Genomic DNA, 19,186 nt, shown 5'->3' on the forward strand with positions numbered 1-19,186 from the left:
CAAGGATGAGATTTTGGTGATTCATAAGTCCTTAATAGATTCAATGAATATTACTTTGAGCAGCAAATCGGTTGTTTGTATTGGATACCTAAGCTTCACAAAATTTCATACAAACAGCCGTACATTACCAGCTCATCTGCATGTTGGACGAAAGAATTGTCCATTAGAATGACAATGATTCTTTCCGCAATGAAAGAGGGTTTTCAGAAATACTGTGAAACTGTTTACTCGCGTAGTGGTATTAACCATATGTGGATTTAAAAAAAACTCTTTCAAAAATAACTTCTAAATAAATGTAACTATCGATCTTTTTCTGAAATTTGTTCTATCAAAACTTTTAATTTTTCAATCCTGTATACCACCATTCCCTATGTGTAATTGAAAAATCGTCTAAAAGAAATAATTTAAATCTACAATGCTTTTCAACATAAAGATTGTAGCGCACGCTTTACATTTATTACTTTTGGATACCATACGGCATATTTTGTTAATAGTGAACAAAAAAATAAAACATGCCACACAGAAGAACAAGTGACCAGTTTGCATATTTGTTGAATTTGGAGGTAGACTTTGTCACCAAATTTTTGGCATTTCTATGGGAGCGAACTGTGCGACAGCAACCTCTCCTTATCTTTATGAGTCGGAGTTCCTTCAGACATTTGAAAAAAAAACAAGAAGACCAAAGAAGCAAGATTATTAAATTTCACATTCATACATATTGTTCTTTCCATTAACAATCCATACTTTTCTGATTGGATTGCATTAATATATATTTATATATTGTAAATATTCCTTTTCAACTTCACAAATAATAAACGATGGTCTTTATATAGAAAAAAGAAGATGTGGTATGATTGCCAATGAGGCAACTCTCCACAAGAGACCACATGAAACAGAAATAAACAACTATGATAGGTCACCGTACGGCCTTCAACAATGAGCAAAGCCCATACCGCATAGTCAGCTATAAAAGGCCCCGAAATGACAATGTAAAACAATTCAAACGAGAAAACTAACGGCCTAATTTATGTACAAAAAATGAACGAAAAACAAATATGTAATACACAAACAAACGACAACAACTGAATTACAGGCTCCTGACTTGGGACAGGCACATTCATACAGAATGTGGCGGGGTTAAACATGTTAGCGAGATCCCAAACCTCCCACTAACTTGGGACAGTGGTGTAACAGTACAACATAAGAACGAACTATAAAAATCAGTTGAAAAAGGCTTAACTCACCAGATGGATAAAAATAGAAATACTACAAATACAAGTGGAGTTTAAGTATTGTCTTTTCTTTACTTATTTTAACTGTTAGGTCTATTTTTGACCCAATCCATTTGACGTGGCTCGGAACTTGTACATCCCGTCATTGTGTTATTGTGCTATGGTAAATTTTTATATTCTTGTCTTTCGTTTTTGCTTATGTGCTTTGTCTATATGCCTTTTTGTTTTTCTTTGTTAAAATACTTGTTTTGTTTTTATTTTTTACATTTTTATCTATTATGTCTTTGCTTTGTTCCGACACATCGTCTTCAATATAATGGAATTTTATACGACTGTCATACATGTGAGAGGTTAAGCTGGCTTTAAAACCAGGTTTAATCCACCGTTTTCCACAGAAAAAAAATGTCTGTACCAAGTCAGGAATATGACAGTTGTTTGGTATCCATTCGTTTGATGTGTATTAGTTTTTGATTTTGCCTTTTGATTAGGGACTTTCCGTTTAGAATTTTCCTCGAAGACCCATATTTTTGTTATTTTGCTTGTATAATTTAAATAGTCACTGTTCTTTTAAACTATCTTTTGAGATAATAATTACAAAAACAGAAAGCGCTGCTTCTGTTACACATAGATTATTTTCTCCGTATGTCCATGATGGACTCTGTCGATGATATCGTGTGCGGCATCACTTGTAGAATTTGTAAAGACGTCTACTTAAAGTTGCAAAACGTATCAGCTTGTCAAAAAGTAATTTTTGTTCTACATTTTTTTCTCTATTAAACTATATATCTGTTGTTTTATTTTGAACCAGTCTATGATGAATAAAATGAGATATATGGTTATACGCCCATGATATAGTATCCCAACTACAAAACTAACCACACGATATCAAGAGGACACAATAAGTCTTCAACCATCCATGAAACAAAATGTTAACGCGTGTAATGGAGAACAGTTAAAACTTATTTGTTTTATAAACTATTAGAAAACAATAAAATAAAAATAAAAAATACACACAAGTTCCGAATTTACATATATGAAAAATCACAATTTCGAATTAGAATGAAGCCGAGTTAATGTCCACTTTTATCAATTATTATTACGAACGAATAAAAATGATTATGTTTTTGTAAGTCTGTATACATTGGTTTTCTCATTGATTTTTTTTACATATAATTTTGTCGGAGCCTTTTTTTAGCTTTCTAAGAGGTATGGATTTTGTTCATTGTTGAAGGCCGTACGACGACATATAGTTGCTTTCATCTACGTCATTTTGGTCTCGGGTGGATAGTTATCTCATTGGAAATCAGACCGCATGTACTTAATATACTTAATACTACATTGAATGTGCGTATATACGTCTTTTTGTATTCCAAATAAAACGATTTAAAAAAGAGTATTTCAATAAAATGTCTGTTTATTTTGATCGTTTCTCTTCCTTCATTCACGATTATAATCACATAACCGAACCATGTTCAACATAAAATAAACCATGACACGAATGAACCAAACCATGACATCGAATTTTCTGTAATCTCAAATTGTGTGCAGTAAGGGCTGTTTTTCGGGAAAATTGACGGCAGTTTTATATCATAACAAAATATGTGATGTAGCAGACAGTAAGCAAACCACTTTTCTTTATGCATTAGAAACGAATCACAACTTTTAAATTTGGACATACGCAAGTATCATTCTGTGTCAAATTAATAACTATATGATACAAACTTTGGTGTACTAACATATAAGCTATAAACAATGATACTAACCAGCTTGAATTTGTTGTCATTAGTTCCTTTAACAAACTGTTCGAATGTTTATATTTTGGCACTATTTGTTATTAAAAACACTTAACACAACCATGTTCTTTTTAACCAAACTATGACAAAATCACTGTACTAAACGCTCCTCGATATGACGAGGTTACTACCCGTGAGCATACTAATGATAGTTCTATAATTTATTTCAAGATACTTTTGTCAGAGGTAGAAATTCAGATCACTGTTGCCTCTTTCTGCTAGTACTTTGTCACCTTTCCGTAGAGTTTTATCAAATGGAATTTATGAGGATGCATCTTCAAGACAAGATATGATTACCCTTTACTGAATCAGTTAATGTTCTAACTTTTGTTGTTTTTTTAAATGTTTGGCGATTAACTTATGCAAATATGTATAACAACGGACATGTACGGAATATTTGATTGAAGTTTTGTTACGTAAGATGATCATTTTAGTTTTATGACAAACTTATTATAGCGAGGGGGTATTATATTTACTGGTCTGTGCATCCATCCGTTCTTCCGTTCCGTTCAAAATACAAAACTTTTTAAATTATATACCTAATTAGAGTATGACCCGGATTAAGTGGTGCACTGAACATGGAAATATGAGCATGTGAAGGGGCACTGTGTCTTAAGGCCACATATTCTTGTTGTAAATGTTTTTGTTTATGTATCTTCCATATTCATAACTGTCTATTTGGTCTTATGGTAGTGTGCTCGATTTGACAGTAACCCCTCAAGGACGACCGGGGAATCGAAATATGGTAACTATTGGTCTTGTTCCGACCGGCAGTTAAACCATTGCCAAAATGGGGCGTCGTTTTGGCTGTGCGGGATGTACAAGTACGCAGTCACGTCCGGTCATAGTGGGTACGTTAAATCCATACCTCTTGTTAGAGAGAATGCCGCGCTCTCTGCGCATGTAAAATATGCATGAAATATTTGTCACTGGACGTTAATCAACCAACTAGCAAAAAATCGACGAAGCGTAAATTGAATTTTATTTCTAGTGAAGCAAATGATTTGAATCTTGGCAGTCAAAGCCTCAACTTGGTTAAACGACGTCAATGCCATTAGAAAGTGGACGGTTGATTGAAAATCTGAATTGCCAAAATAGTTTTCAGTCTTTACACACACTAGCACAAAGATCTTGTCTATGAAAAATAAATCCAGATTTGTGGAATTTTATCATGAAATGATAATATTTCGAATGCGCATTAATCAATATATTCAATGAAACTTGTTTAAAGGTTTAATTATCAGTATTCAATTAAAAACAGGTCATGATCAAAGCAAAACAAAAATGACAGAATTATATGTATGACCTCCTCTAAAATGATTTTGTACAGATTTGGGGATATTAAAGTTTAAGTTCCACTATGTCTTTTAACTTTATACGTTTAGCTTTTGTCAAAATGCATTGAATATAATAACTAAGAGCAAAGATTGTTCGGTCCGGAGTCAGAATCTTGTGTCCGGGTAGGGTGACATGTCTTCCTGCGTTATGATACAAAGTCTGATTCATATTCATCTTCTCGTCTTAATTATGCATATGTAAAATACATATGCAACAAACACTTATATTCATGGCCCTGCATCCTATCAAAACTTGTATTTTAGCGTTGCGCATAATTGTCATATTCTACACTGCATTAGGAATTAAACGTCGAAAGAGAGCTGTTTTGACTGCATAGCGCATTCAAAAGGAGGATTTAGGGCGAGTGGCATGTTCCACTTCTAACGTTGCCTAGATCTCCCTTTTTTTCAAAATCCTGGATCCGCATCTGGCAACGAAATCTTATTATCTTATGTTGTTCTATGCTTCTTACCTAACCCATTTCAGTTAATGATTTATGCAGTAAAACGAATTCGGTGACCCCCATTAATTGTTTATCAATAAAATGGATAAAGTACTATAAGTTAATTTACTTCCAGTGATATAAAAATAAATTGCCTGCAAATGTCTCCGATAGCATGCTCCGTTAAACAAAACAACACATAAAAGTCCTTAATCGAGCACACCTTCTAAAATACAATCTATATAGGGAATTTTTTATCAATACTTTTTATAATTAATGAAAAATACTTTTGTGTATAAATTAAATGGAAGCGATAGATTTATCTCAATTTTCATCTTTTATAAAGAGACAGATTCTGGCAAACACTGGTTTCGATACTTCTGAAATGGTCAGAAAACATCCTGCTAAACGTTTTCCCCGCAACAATATAATAAAAAATAGATAAAGAAAAAAAAGAAAGAAAGAAAGAATAAAAGGAAAACATCGGATAACGAAAAAAGGCATAATGGGGCGTTCATCTGCAAAGAAAAATAATTGTCATTATCAAAAGCGATGAAAGATAACTGAAATTGATCGTATGATAGGTATGGGATACGTGTTTTATACGTGATCTTATTTCATTGATAATAAAGGCGGGAATATAGATAACCACGTGATAAATAAAAATGCAAGATTTCTTTCATTTTTCGTCATGATAAAATTATTTCATATGGAGGAAAATTCCAGTGTGTGATTTTAAAAGTCTTGGAATACTTAGCTTAAACTTGAGCCACTTAATCAAATTCAATAACCAGTCCCATTAGGTCCGTAAATCGAGATACGTACGTATGTCATTTTATTGGAACCAATAAAATGACATTACTCGACATAACCAACCTATCTGACCGTATCTCGGCCTATTGCATTGAAGGACGACAGAGGGATGCATAGACTGCACGAATTTTTGGCTCGTTGAATACACATACTTTGTTGGAAAAGAGGGGCGAAAGATACCAGAAGGACATTCAAACTAATAAATCGAAAATAAAGTGACAACGCCATGGCTAAATAAAAAAAAAAGACAAACAGACAAACAATAGTACACAAAACACAACATAGAAAACTAGAGACTAAGCAACACGAACCCCACCAAAAACTGGGGGTGACCTCAGGTGCTCCGAAAGGGAAAGCAGATCTTGCTCCACATGTGGCACCCGTCGTGTTGCTCATGTTAGTACAAACCCTGTAACAAGTCTAATTCGGAAGGTCACATTCGTGAAAAGGGGACGGGATTGTAATTACGACATTAAGTATCATCTGTGAAACGGATATTCCATAACGGTCAACCAACTCGAGATGGCGTCCGTAAAATTTACAAAGGGATGATTTCCACTTCACCATTTAGAACTCTTGGTTTAATAGCTTCCTTGTGAGCGGTAACCCTCTTTCAAGGAAATCATGATAGAAAATACAAGACCGGGAATATCGTATCAATTGGGAGATATATACTCCGTATGCAGGCGCTGCTGGAATGTTGCTATATAGAAATGGAAAGTTCACAATTGGGAAGCTGAAATCATCTCTTTTGTCGTAAAGTTTTGTTTTCAACCGACACTCATTGTCAATTTCTAGATGTAAGTCAAGATATGAGGCAGACTTAACTGTATCTGTTGTATCCTTTATCTCAAGTTCGATGGGATAGATGCGTTCAACATAGTCACCCAAATTTTGAATTATTTAGTGAGAGAACATCATCTATATATCGGAAAGTAAAGTTAAAGGATACTGCTAACTTCTTTTCTTTCTTCCTAAGAATTTCCTGTATGAAGTCAGCCTTATAAGAATAAAAGAACAAGTCGGCAAGAAGATGGGCACAGTTGGTTCCCATGGGAATGCCGATAGTTTGTTGAAAAACACGTCCTCCAAACGTAACAAATATGTTGTCAATCAAGAAATCAAGCATCTTGATAATGTCAATTTCAAAGAATTTTTTGTTTGAATCAGAGTGATTTTTTACAAAGTAGGATTTATCCCTCCCTAAGACAAGATGCTTGTATCTACGTTGGACATTCTTTTTTTATGAAACAAAGCAATAGCAACTCTTTCAATTTGTCTTTAGTTTGGAATGGGAATACTTGTGTAAAGTGTAGAAAAGTCAAATGTTTTAATACTATTGCAAGATGAAAGAGTCTTAGATTGTATGTACTCTAAAAGATCTTTGGAAATTTTTAGTATCCACATCTGATTCATACCACCTCTAGAATAGGCAGTTTCACAATAACTTTGAAGCCCGGCTTTGATTGCTACATGCTTTGAACATAATTTATATTTATTTCGGGATGATTTTGTTGACAAAAACCTTTTATGGCAATAATTAATTCAGTTACCGGAAATCAAATGCATCGATCATTTCACTTGACCCATATATTTGTTTCTCAAAGGGCGAATTCGTAAAGCTTCTTAATCAAAATTAAGTTTGAAAAAATAAATTAATAAAATCTGAAGCGAGATGATATTTTCGTTTTTGATTTATAAGTTATAAGATTAAAACGTTGAAGTGTACACGACTTACTTCTTGGTATTTTTTTATCATACATGTAATTCTATCATTTATTTCAAGATACTTAGAGATGTAGAAATTCAGATCTCTGATAGTATTTTGTCACATTTCCGTAAAGTTTTGTCAAATGGAAGTATGCATCTTAAAAATACGATTACACTTTCCTAAATCAGTTATTTTTTTACTTCTTGTCTTTAATTATAATGATGCATGGAGTCTATGCAAATGTATGCGTGATTTGAATGTCCCTTTGGTATCTTTATTCTCACTTTTTAAAAGTCATTGCTCACAAATTGGTTTTATGAAATGTTTGACGTTTAACTTATGCAAATACGCATGAAAAATGGACATGTATGGAATATTTGATTGCAGTTTTGTTAATTAAGCATGTTAAGATGATCATTTTAGTTTTATGACCAATTTATGTTAGCAAGGGAATCAAACCTATATTTACTGGTCCGGCATCTACCCGTTCTTCCTTTCCGGTCAAAAAAAATAAATGTTTACAATTATATACCAAATTATAGTTTTACCCGGATTTAGTGGTGCACTGCACATGGAAATATGGGGCACGGTACCTTAGTGCCACATATTCTTGTTTTTTATTATAAATGTACATCATGTTACGGTACCTGAATATGTATCTTCCGTATTCATAACCGCCTCTTTGTTCTTGTGGTAGCGTGCTCGCCTCGACAGAAGGGCCATACAAGTGATCGGGGATCAGGGAATAGAAATATGGTCACTCTTAAACTTCTTTCAAACCATTGCCAAAGTGGGGCTTCCGTTTAGCTGTGCGGGGTGTACAGTACGCAATCACGTCTGATCATAATGGAGACGTTGAATCCGATGCCTCTTGTAGAGACTCTACGCTCTCTACATGTTAAAAACCCTTGCAACAACCATTTGATGGGTCTGTAGGTGGCATGTTGCAAAACCAAATTATGCCCCTATCCAATATACCCTCATTTTCCAGTGGCCTTCCAAATTTCCCTGATCTTCATTACAGACGGCCTCTATTACAGGATCTAACTATTACATTTATTGATAATTTGTTCTCGTGCTGAATAACATAAACGGTACCAATTTTTCTACACCAGATGCGCATTTCGACAATCAATGTCTCTTCAGTGATGCTCGCGGCCAAAATATTTAAAACTCCAAAGCTTATTAAAGACGAAGAGCTATAAACCAAAAAAGACAAAAAAAAGTATAGCCAAAGCCGGGCAAGGAATCAGAGCTTTGCACGAGGGAGATACATTCCTTAATTTTAAATAATTTCCAAAATTTTGTAACAGGAAATTTCAATAACACAAAATCCGTATTTTCATTTCGGTACTGGCTATTGGGCTGGTGATACCCTTGGGGAATATTAGTCCACCAGCAGAGGCTTCGACCCAGTGGTAGTAATAATATAAACGGTACCAATTTTCACCATATCCGGACATATGATTCTGAGTCCTAAATATTGGTTGCTTGGCAAAAAGGCAGGCAATCTTTGATTTGCACCGGGCTAGGATCGAACCCAAGACCTCCCGCACTCGAGCTGAAGATGCATAAAATATTTGCCACTGGACATTAAGCAACCAAATATTTACCAATTGACAGTAGTGTAACTTGTATTTTATTGCTATTGAAGCAAACGATTTGAATCTTGGCAGTCAAAGCCTCAACTTGGTTAAAAGACATCAATGCCAATGAGGAGTGGACTTTTAATGGCAAATCAGAATAGCAAAATATTAGTTCAATATATACTATGAAATACACGGTATATTGTTTGAATGGTCAAAAGTTAAGTTAGGCGGTTGCCTCATAGCGTCAATGGAAGCCACGCCACTGCTCGAGTGCGAGAGGTCTTTGGTTCGATCCTAGCCCGGGTCAAATCAAAGATTGGCTGCCTTTCTGCCAAGCAACTAATATTTAGGAGTAAGAGCAGAAATCGGTCTGTCCGGAGTCAGAATCATATGTCCGGGTAGGGTGACATGTCTTCCTGCGGTATAATACAAAGTCGGATGCATATTCATCTTCTCGTCCTAAATATGCATATGCATCGAACACTTATACGTATATATGGCCCTACGTGCTGTTAATAATAATATTTTAGCGTTGCGCAAACCATGATCTTCTACACAGCATTTGGAAATAAAACATCGAAAAGGAGAAAAAAAATAGCGTACCGTACTGACTACATATCGCATCCTACGGTTGATTTAGGAGGGGGTGCTATATAGAGTTTAATATATGAATATATGGTTAATGCATATAATTTTACATTTTCCACTCCTAACGTTGCCTAGCTCCACCTTTTAAAATCTGGCATCGAAATCTTATTATCTTAAGTTGTTCTATGTTTCTTTCCTAAAACATTCATTTCAGTGATTTATGCAGTAAAACTAATTCGGTCACCCCCTTTAAATATATCAGTAAAATGGATAAAATCTTTTAAGTTAATGTACTTACATAAATCAAGCCGTTAGTTTTCTCGTTTGAATTGTTTTACATTTTGTGATTGCGGTGCCTTCAAAATTATAGCTTACTATGCGGTATGGGTTTTGCTCATTGTTGAAGGCTGTGAGGTGAGCTATAGTAATTGTTTTACATATTGTGTCACACATTGACTCTTGTGGAGAGTTGTCGCATTGGCAATCATACCACTTCTTATTTTTATATTCAAATGATACAAAATCGTTTGCCTGTAAATGTCTTTTGTGTTTGGACTATGATAGCACTCCTGTTAAATACAACAACACAGAACAGGCCTTAATCGAGTACACCTCGGGGTGGGGGGCTAGGATGAAATATGAAAAAAAATAAGCAGGACAGGAGTTTTGAGTAAAAAAAAAGGCAAGATGAGACACTTTGCAAAAAAAAAAAAAGCCAGGATGACAATTTATGTAAAAAAAAGTCAGGATAAACCAAAAAAAAAAAAAAAAGGCAGGACCGAATAGAGTGAAAACTCAGAGGCAGGACAGTGATAACAACTAAAACAAAATGCAGGACAACATTTTTCATCCTAGTCGAGATATTATATACTGGCAATGCAAGGGAAAAAAACGAAAGACGATGAAAGGACAAAAAAGATCACAAAGCACTATACATAGAAATGATAAAAAAAACATGTAGTTTAAGTTTAAGTGTAATTGTCGATTGACCTTTTGTCTTCAAAATAAAATACATTTGACCTTTTCTCCTCCTTATATCTTAATTCCATCGGTATAAACTGCATGTCAATCAAGCAAGAGAAAGCTACTATCTGGAACCCATTCTTGTTTAAAAGAGTCTTTATTTAGTAACAGTGACCTTTACTTTGGACCTATTGACCCCACAAACAAACTGGGTTTTTTCCGTCTGCCCTATGTCTACCATCTGTACAAGTTTCACTTCAATCAAGCGAGGAAAACTCAAATGACCATCTGTAAACCTATTTTTCTAACAACATATATATATATATATATATATATATATTTAGCAGCAGTAACCTTGACATTTGACCTATTGATCCAACAATAAATAGGCTTCTCACATTTTCTATTGCCTCATTCTAGATAATTTGGTTCCAATCAAGCAGCAAGAAATATTTAAGTTAACATCCGGAAAACATTTAAGGACACCGACAGATGGAAGCGTGTACTGAAGGGCAGACAAAAAGACGGTTGGACAGACAAAGCAATTACTTTCAAATTATATTATCCAAAACTTTTTTAGTGGAGCCTGAAAATAGGAGATCAAACGATCAGGAACTTAATATTTCCTTTATTATCAAATAAAAATGTAAAAATACATGTACGTTCTTTGATATCAGTTATAGTGTACAACCATTGCTGTCTGGTATTTTTTTATGTATATAAATTAAGAGCAAACGGAAGATTGAAATTACTGTGTGTTATACAAATCATTTTGATGTTCACTGTTGACGTCCCTAAAATGACGATTTTAATTTTTAAAAAATAATAATAAATCAAAGCAATCATCCTGTAAGCATGGTATTACATTGCAGATTAAAAACTATCATGTTGGTAACTAAAGTTTTATTTGTACTGGCAAAATATATTTGAAAAGCTCAGTGAGTCTCACTTATCTTCCGGTTTTTTAAGCTCTTACAAATAAATTCAAATAAATTCTATATTTTCAAACATATTTTCAAACAATGTAGATGTGTTACATATTTACAATGAATTGAAAGAAAACACATATCATTCGTTGAAGGAAATGTGAATAAAATCTCACAAGTAATATAGAGACTAACAATTATAATAATTGAACTATACATTCAAATAGTAATGGTGGCCGCGTATTGGTAGAAATAGGCAAACCATTTTTTCGTCGTTGGGTTACTGTCTCATTGACATTTATCCAAAATCATCTTACGTCTGGTCAGACTGGGGACGTTAAATTCGATGACCCATATGGGGTGCGTGCCACGTTTTTAGCGCGTAAAAGAACCTTTGTAACAATTTTACGAGGGATTCGTACACTACCCACTGCGAGGCAAAATTTCCGGCTCTATCAAACATTGCCTAAATTTGCAATGTCCCTACTTTAACCCGGTCGACCCATTTGGCAGAAACGACCATATTGTATTAATCGTTATATTTTTCTCATCCTTAAAATGCATGAAATATTTGACACCGGATGTTATGCAAGCCATTAAATAATGTCTTGTAGAAGAAAGGACCAAAACAGCTGCTCAGAGCAGATAAAGTCAATTTCAGCCTTCATTTCGACCTAAAAATTTATATTTTATATAGATTACATTAATTACACAACCTAAAGTTGAATAATTTCATAATTGACGAAATAATTCACATTGTAATATCAACTTTCACACGCATCAATCGTGAATAGAAGAAGATCTGGGATATTCGTCAATAATACAGCAATCCTTAAAACAAATTCATCTAGAGGACAACATACAATCTTTAACAAAAGTCAGCAATAAACGAAAAATTAATTGTCTTGTATGTATGTACTGTTTTGTTAATGTCTTTTCATAATCCAATTAATTGTTTCTACTGTTGCAGTATTGGTTCATCTTTTCTTGAAGTAAAGTGTAACTTTCTCTGATGGTGTCCGAAACAGTGTGTAGTGAGATTTCACTTCTGTAACTCCAGCAGGCAATGATATTTGAAAATTCTGTATAATCTTTAAAAAATAAAAGTTATAATATACAGATTAGTACAAGGCCTTTTCAATATCTACCCGGGTATTACCTCGAGACCCCCATATCAACCCGAGAAGTAAGTCGAGGGATGATATCTTGGCCGATAAGGAAAAGGACGCGTATTAATCTTTTTTATCCTATAATACCGATGTACGACCGCACCCATGCTGTTAACCCCTTATCAGCCTGACCAAGTGACGTCACATAGGCCTGAAATGGGTTATCAGCCTGGGTGTGAATTTATCGCTAGTTTACTTCCGCTCGTAAATAGGCAAAAACGATCATATTAATCATGTTGTGTTAATGCAAAGTTTATGATAAATAACGTTATTGCATAATGAACATGCTATGAGATTAATCATCCATCAGGGATGCTATTTAATAACAGTTACTGATAAGATTGATGTTTTAAAGGAATATGAAATTGTATTTTACATGTATATATAAGAATGTTGTCCGGTTTGTTACATTAGTTCACGCAATAAGAATATTGCCCCGTTGGTTACATTAGTTCACAGAATAAGAATATTTCCTAGTTCGTAATATTAGATCATGGAATAAGAATATTACCCCGTTCGTAACATTAGATCATGGAATAAGAATATTGCCTCGTTTGTAACATTAGTGAACGGAATAGTAATATTGCCCTGTTTATACTATTAGTTCACGAAATAAGAATATTGACCCATTTTTAACATAAGTTTACGGAATAAGAATATATGCCTGTTAGTAAGATTAGTTCACGGAATAAGAACATTGCCCCGTTTGCTACTTTAGTTCACGCCGTGAATAGGAATATTGCCCCGTTTGTAACATTTGTTCAGGCAATAAGAATATTGCCCCGCTGGTTACATTTGTAAACGGAATAAGAATATTGCCATGTTTGTAACATTAGTTCTCGGAATAGAAATATTCCACCGTTGGTTACATATTTTGTTCTGGATAAAGACCATTATCCAGTTGGTTACATTAGTCTACGGCATTAGAATATTGCCCAGTTTGTTACACTTATGCACGGAATAAGAATATTGCCCCGTTGGTTACATTAGTTCACAGAATAAGAATATTTCCTAGTTCGTAACATTAGATCATGGAATAAGAATATTGCCCCGTTCGTAATATTAGATCATGGAATAAGCATATTGCCCCGTTTGTAACATTAGTGAACGGAATAGTAATATTGCCCTGTTTATACTATTAGTTCACGGAATAAGAATATTACCCTGTTGGTTACATTTGTTTGCGGAATAAAACGGAAAAAAAACAAAGAAATAAAACAAAAGAAACAGGCATTGTGTGTTAAGGAAGACAGAAAAAAACGGTTGAAAATACTAAATTATAAAAGCTAATTAATATAAATTCATGCTAGATACATTTTCGTGTAATTATACCCCACGCAACGAGTTGCGGAGGGTATAATGTTTTTGACCCGTCCGTCCGTCTGTCCGTCCGTCTGTCCGTCTGTCCGTCCGTCAGTCCGTCAGTCCTGTTTCTTGTCATCGCAACTCCTCTCAAACCACACAACAGAATTTCACGAAACCTTTTTAGATAATAAGGACATACTATGTAGTTGTGCATATCGACAAGAAATTACGATTTAAATTTTTTTCTAGGAGTTACGCCCCTTTGAACTTATTTACTTTAATGTACTACTGCAACAGTTTGTCATCTCAACTCCTCTGAAACCACACAACAAAATTTCATGAAACTTTGTAGATAATAAGGACATACTACGTAGATGTGCATATCGACAGGAAATTACGATTCAATTTTTTTTCCAGGAGTTACGCCCCTTTGAACTTATTTGCCCAATATACTACTGCAACCTTTTGTCATCGCAACTCCTCTCAAACCACACAATAGAATTTCATGAAACCTTTTCAGATAATAAGGACATACTACGTAGATGTGCATATCGACAGGAAATTACGATTCAATTTTTTTTCTAGGATTACGCCCCTTTGAACTTATTTGCTTCAATAAACCTCTGCAACAGTTTGTCATCGCAACTCCTCTGAAACCACACAACAGAATTTCATGAAACTTTGTAGATAATAAGGACATACTACGTAGATGTGCATATCGACAGGAAATTATGATTCAATTTTTTTTCTAGGAGTTACGCCCCTTTGAACTTATTTACTTTAATGTACTACTGCAACAGTTTGTCATCTCAACTCCTCTGAAACCACATAACAAAATTTCATGAAACTTTGTAGATAATAAGGACATACTACGTAGATGTGCATATCGACAGGAAATTACGATTCAATTTTTTTTCCAGGAGTTACGCCCTATTGAACTTATTTGCCCAATATACTACTGCAACCTTTTGTCATCGCAACTCCTCTCAAACCACACAATAGAATTTCATGAAACCTTTTCAGATAATAAGGACATACTACGTAGATGTGCATATCGACAGGAAATTACGATTCAATTTTTTTTCTAGGAGTTACGCCCCTTTGAACTTATTTGCTTCAATATACCTCTGCAACAGTTTGTCATCGCAACTCCTCTGAAACCACACAACAGAATTTCATGAAACTTTGTAGATAATAAGGACATACTATGTAGATGTGCATATCGACAGGAAATTATGATTCAATTTTTTTTCTTACAGTTATTTTATTTCTCCAGTGACAATGTGGGGACGTGGGGTATGTGAGCGTGCTCACTAAGGTTCTTTAATTTTAATTATGCATCATACAAAAAACAATTTCAAGAACATGACGGGTGTCACTCAATTAGTGGTGCTGGAAAATTGAACCTTAAAGTTTCGTGGCACCTAAGTTCACCAACTTTTTATGCATTAATTTGTATTGATCAATCTTAAGTTTTCTGTGTAGCGTTTTGATAAGTTTTGTTTGTCTATATCTTTTCGTCGTCTTTATTTCTAGGCTTGGTGTTCTGGTTTTGTCTTTATAAGAATGATCGTCTTTAATTAGGCCCTTGTCATCCTCTCTCTTTTTAATTCTCGTCAGTATTCGTTCGTATCAACAATCAACACAATTGAAAATGATCAAATAATCTTCTTCATTAATTCTATAAGCAATCTAAGCCCTTACTATATCCTGCTAAAATCTTAAAACGGCAACTCCTGAATCGATTTAAATGATAAAAACTTTTAAAAAAACTCATGACGAAGTAACGACACACCTTGGTAACTGCTATAAATATTTCGTTTTCTGCAAATCGTTGTCCTAAACAGCTTCTTGGTCCATAACCGAAAGGATTATATGCAAATGGGAAATTTCGACTGATGGTCAACTCCCCTTCTGTGTCTCGAAGCCATCTTTCTGGAAGATATTCTGTTGGTCGTGGAAAAAATCTTTCGTCTTTGCACATCAGTGCACTGTTAACAACAACTAAGGTCTAAAAAGGGAATGAAAGCATTATTAATTCAGAAGAAACTAATAAAATAAATACAAATCCGATATTTTCGACATTGCGATGTCATCATTGAATAAACGATCATATATAGATATAAGAAGATGTGGTATAAGTGCCAATGAAACAACTCTCCATCCAAGTCACAATTTGTAAAAGTAAACCATTATATGTCCACATTGTTTTAACATTGTCAAAATCCCGAAGTATACAATGTTTACTTATTTAAATCGTCGACAATATGGACATCGCCATATCTACAATAAACTCACGATATCGTGTTTATATCGTTACCATGATAACATTGTACTTCATCGTATTTAATCGAAAAATTAATAGTTGTTAGCTCATCATATTTTCTTCATTGCATAGTATTTTAAAGTCATATGATACTTCAAATAAAAAAAAAGTTGAATATGTTTTCATATACTCTACGGGCTAGTTTTTGCTATAAAACACGTGTACAAGGAATTTCTTGTAAAAGACAATTCTTCATCTTATTAATATCTTCAGAAGTATACGTTCGTATTGGATTATTGTTGTTTTCTCGTACTTTGATTCGACGATAGGTTTCCCGACAGAAGTGACCTCAACCAGGAGACCTCTAAATAGAACTTCCGAATCGACAGCACGAAGTTGACCCAATATTGTGAAATGGAAATTTCGCCGTGTTAGCGATGTAAACGCAATGGTTTAGACTTTGAATACAATATACATCGCGATGTCGACCATGTACAGTAAACCATATCAACACAAGGGTTTAGACTAGGTTTACAATATAAACACGGCGCTGGCACGATACTATTGACATTAACTTGTTCAAAAGCAACTTTTTCATCCGAACTTAAACATAATATTATACAAGAAATCGTAACCTAACCCTAACTATAGATAAACCCGTATTTCGAATTATTCTAAAGTACTTGGACTCTTAATTTTAAAGATGGCCATTTAGACTCACATCTTTTGGAATTTCATATCCTCCAACTTCAAGATTTGTCTCTAAATATCTTCCTGTACCACTAGGTAAGGGAAATGTTCTCCTGTAAACAATGAGCCAATTTATAAACATTAATGCCAAATAGTGTGGAAGTTAAAGGACAGTAGCGGCAAAGAATGGAGGAATTTATGAACATTAATGACAAGCAATCAAAGTGCATGCAATTAGGAAATAATAAACAGTAATGGCAGGCAATTATAGTGCAAACGATGGGGCAACTAATAAAGAGTAACGGCAAATGATGTGGCAACTAATGAATATAAATGACAGGCAACGGGGCAACTAATCCAATACTTTATAAAATCAAATTAAGTCTCCTTTATAATTATGTATTTTTACTAATTACCTACACATCAAATGTATATGGAGTCACACATGAACATACATGACAAGCAATGTGATAACTAATGAACATACATGACAAGCAATGTGACATCTCATGAACATACATGACAAGTAATGTGACAACTCATGAACATACATGGCAAGCAAAGTGACAACTCATGAACATACATGACAAGCAATGTGACAACTCATGAACAAACATGTCAACCAATGTGACAACTCATGAACATACATGGCAAGCAATGTGACAACTTATGAACACACATGGTAAGCAATGTGACAACTGATGAACATACATGACAAGCAATGTGACAACTAGTGAACATACATTGCAAGTAATTTGACAACTAATGAACATACATGACAAGCAATGTGACAACTAATGAATATACATGGCAAGCAATGTGATAACTCATGAACATACATGGCAAGCAATGTGACAACTAATGAACATACATGACAAGCAATGTGACAACTAATGAACATACATGGCAAGCATGTGACAACTAATGAACATACATGGCAAGCATGTAACAACTAATGAACATACATGACAAGCAATGTGATAACTAATGAACATACATGGCCAGCAATGTGACAACTAATGAACATACATGACAAGCAATGTGACAACTAATGAACATACATGACAAGCAATGTGACAACTAAAGAACATACATGACAAGCAATGTGACAACTAATGAACATACATGGCCAGTAATGTGACAACTAATGAACATACATGGCCAGTAATGTGACAACTAATGAACATACATGACAAGCAATGTGACAACTAATGAACATTCATGGCAAGCATGTGAAAACTAATGAACAAACAGGACATGCAATGTGACAACTAATGAACATACATGGCAAGCAATGTGACAACTAATGAACATACATGGCAAGCAATGTGACAACTCATGAACATACATGACAAGCAATGTGACAACTAATGAACATACATGGCAAACAATGTGACAACTAATGAACATACATGACAAGCAATGTGACAACTAAAGAACATACATGACAAGCAATGTGACAACTAATGAACATACATGGCCAGTAATGTGACAACTAATGAACATACATGGCCAGTAATGTGACAACTAATGAACATACATGACAAGCAATGTGACAACTAATGAAAATGCATGGCAAGCATGTGAAAACTAATGAACATACAGGACATGCAATGTGACAACTAATGAATATACATGGCAAGCAATGTGATAACTCATGAACATACATGGCAAGCAATGTGACAACTAATGAACATACATGGCAAGCAATGTGACAACTAAAGAACATACATGGTAGCAATTTTACAACTAAAGAACATACATGATAAGTAATGTGACAACTAATGAACATACATGGCAAGTAATATGACAACTAATGAACATACATGGCAAGCAATGTGACAACTAATGAACATACATGGCAAGCAATGTGACAACTAAAGAACATACATGGCAAGCAATGTGACAACTAATGAACATACATAACAAACAATGTGACAACTGAAGAACATACATACATGACAAGCAATGTGACAACTAATGAACATACATGGCAATCAATGTGACAACTAATGAACATATACATGGCAAACAATGTGACAACTAATGAACATACATGGCAAGCAATGTGACAACTAATGAACATACATGACAAGCAATGTGACAACTAATGAACATACATATTAAATAATGTGACAACTAATGAACATACATGGCAAGCAATGTGACAACTAATGAACATACATGGTAAATAATGTGACAACTAATACATACATGGCAAATAATGTGGGCAACTATTGGACATAATTGGCAAATAGTGTGGGTAACTGATGAACATAGTTGACAAGCAACTGAAGACCAAATATGGATCCCGGCAAACGTTGGCTGTTAATACAATCTGATTAAAATACAGATCATTTG

At 34.4% G+C, this 19,186-nt stretch overlaps 1 protein-coding gene across 6 annotated transcripts in view; it reads right to left on the minus strand.

The window, feature by feature from the left end:
- Nucleotides 1–11,080: 11,080 nt before the first annotated feature.
- LOC127710176 (cytochrome P450 10-like) overlaps nucleotides 11,081–19,186 on the minus strand; it is a 270,280-nt gene continuing 262,174 nt past the window's right edge. For all 6 annotated transcript variants that reach the window (XM_052215935.1, XM_052215937.1, XM_052215933.1 and 3 more), the window contains 3 exons: nucleotides 16,857–16,938; nucleotides 15,665–15,880; nucleotides 11,081–12,486 (listed from right to left, as the gene is read on the minus strand). In XM_052215935.1, the coding sequence (XP_052071895.1) occupies nucleotides 12,373–12,486; nucleotides 15,665–15,880; nucleotides 16,857–16,938 (412 nt within the window). In that variant the 3' untranslated portion in view covers nucleotides 11,081–12,372. The remainder of the gene's footprint in view (nucleotides 12,487–15,664; nucleotides 15,881–16,856; nucleotides 16,939–19,186) is intronic.

Source organism: Mytilus californianus, unplaced genomic scaffold (assembly GCF_021869535.1).
Source record: "Mytilus californianus isolate M0D057914Y unplaced genomic scaffold, xbMytCali1.0.p SCAF_7, whole genome shotgun sequence".
Classification (NCBI taxonomy): domain Eukaryota; kingdom Metazoa; phylum Mollusca; class Bivalvia; order Mytilida; family Mytilidae; genus Mytilus; species Mytilus californianus.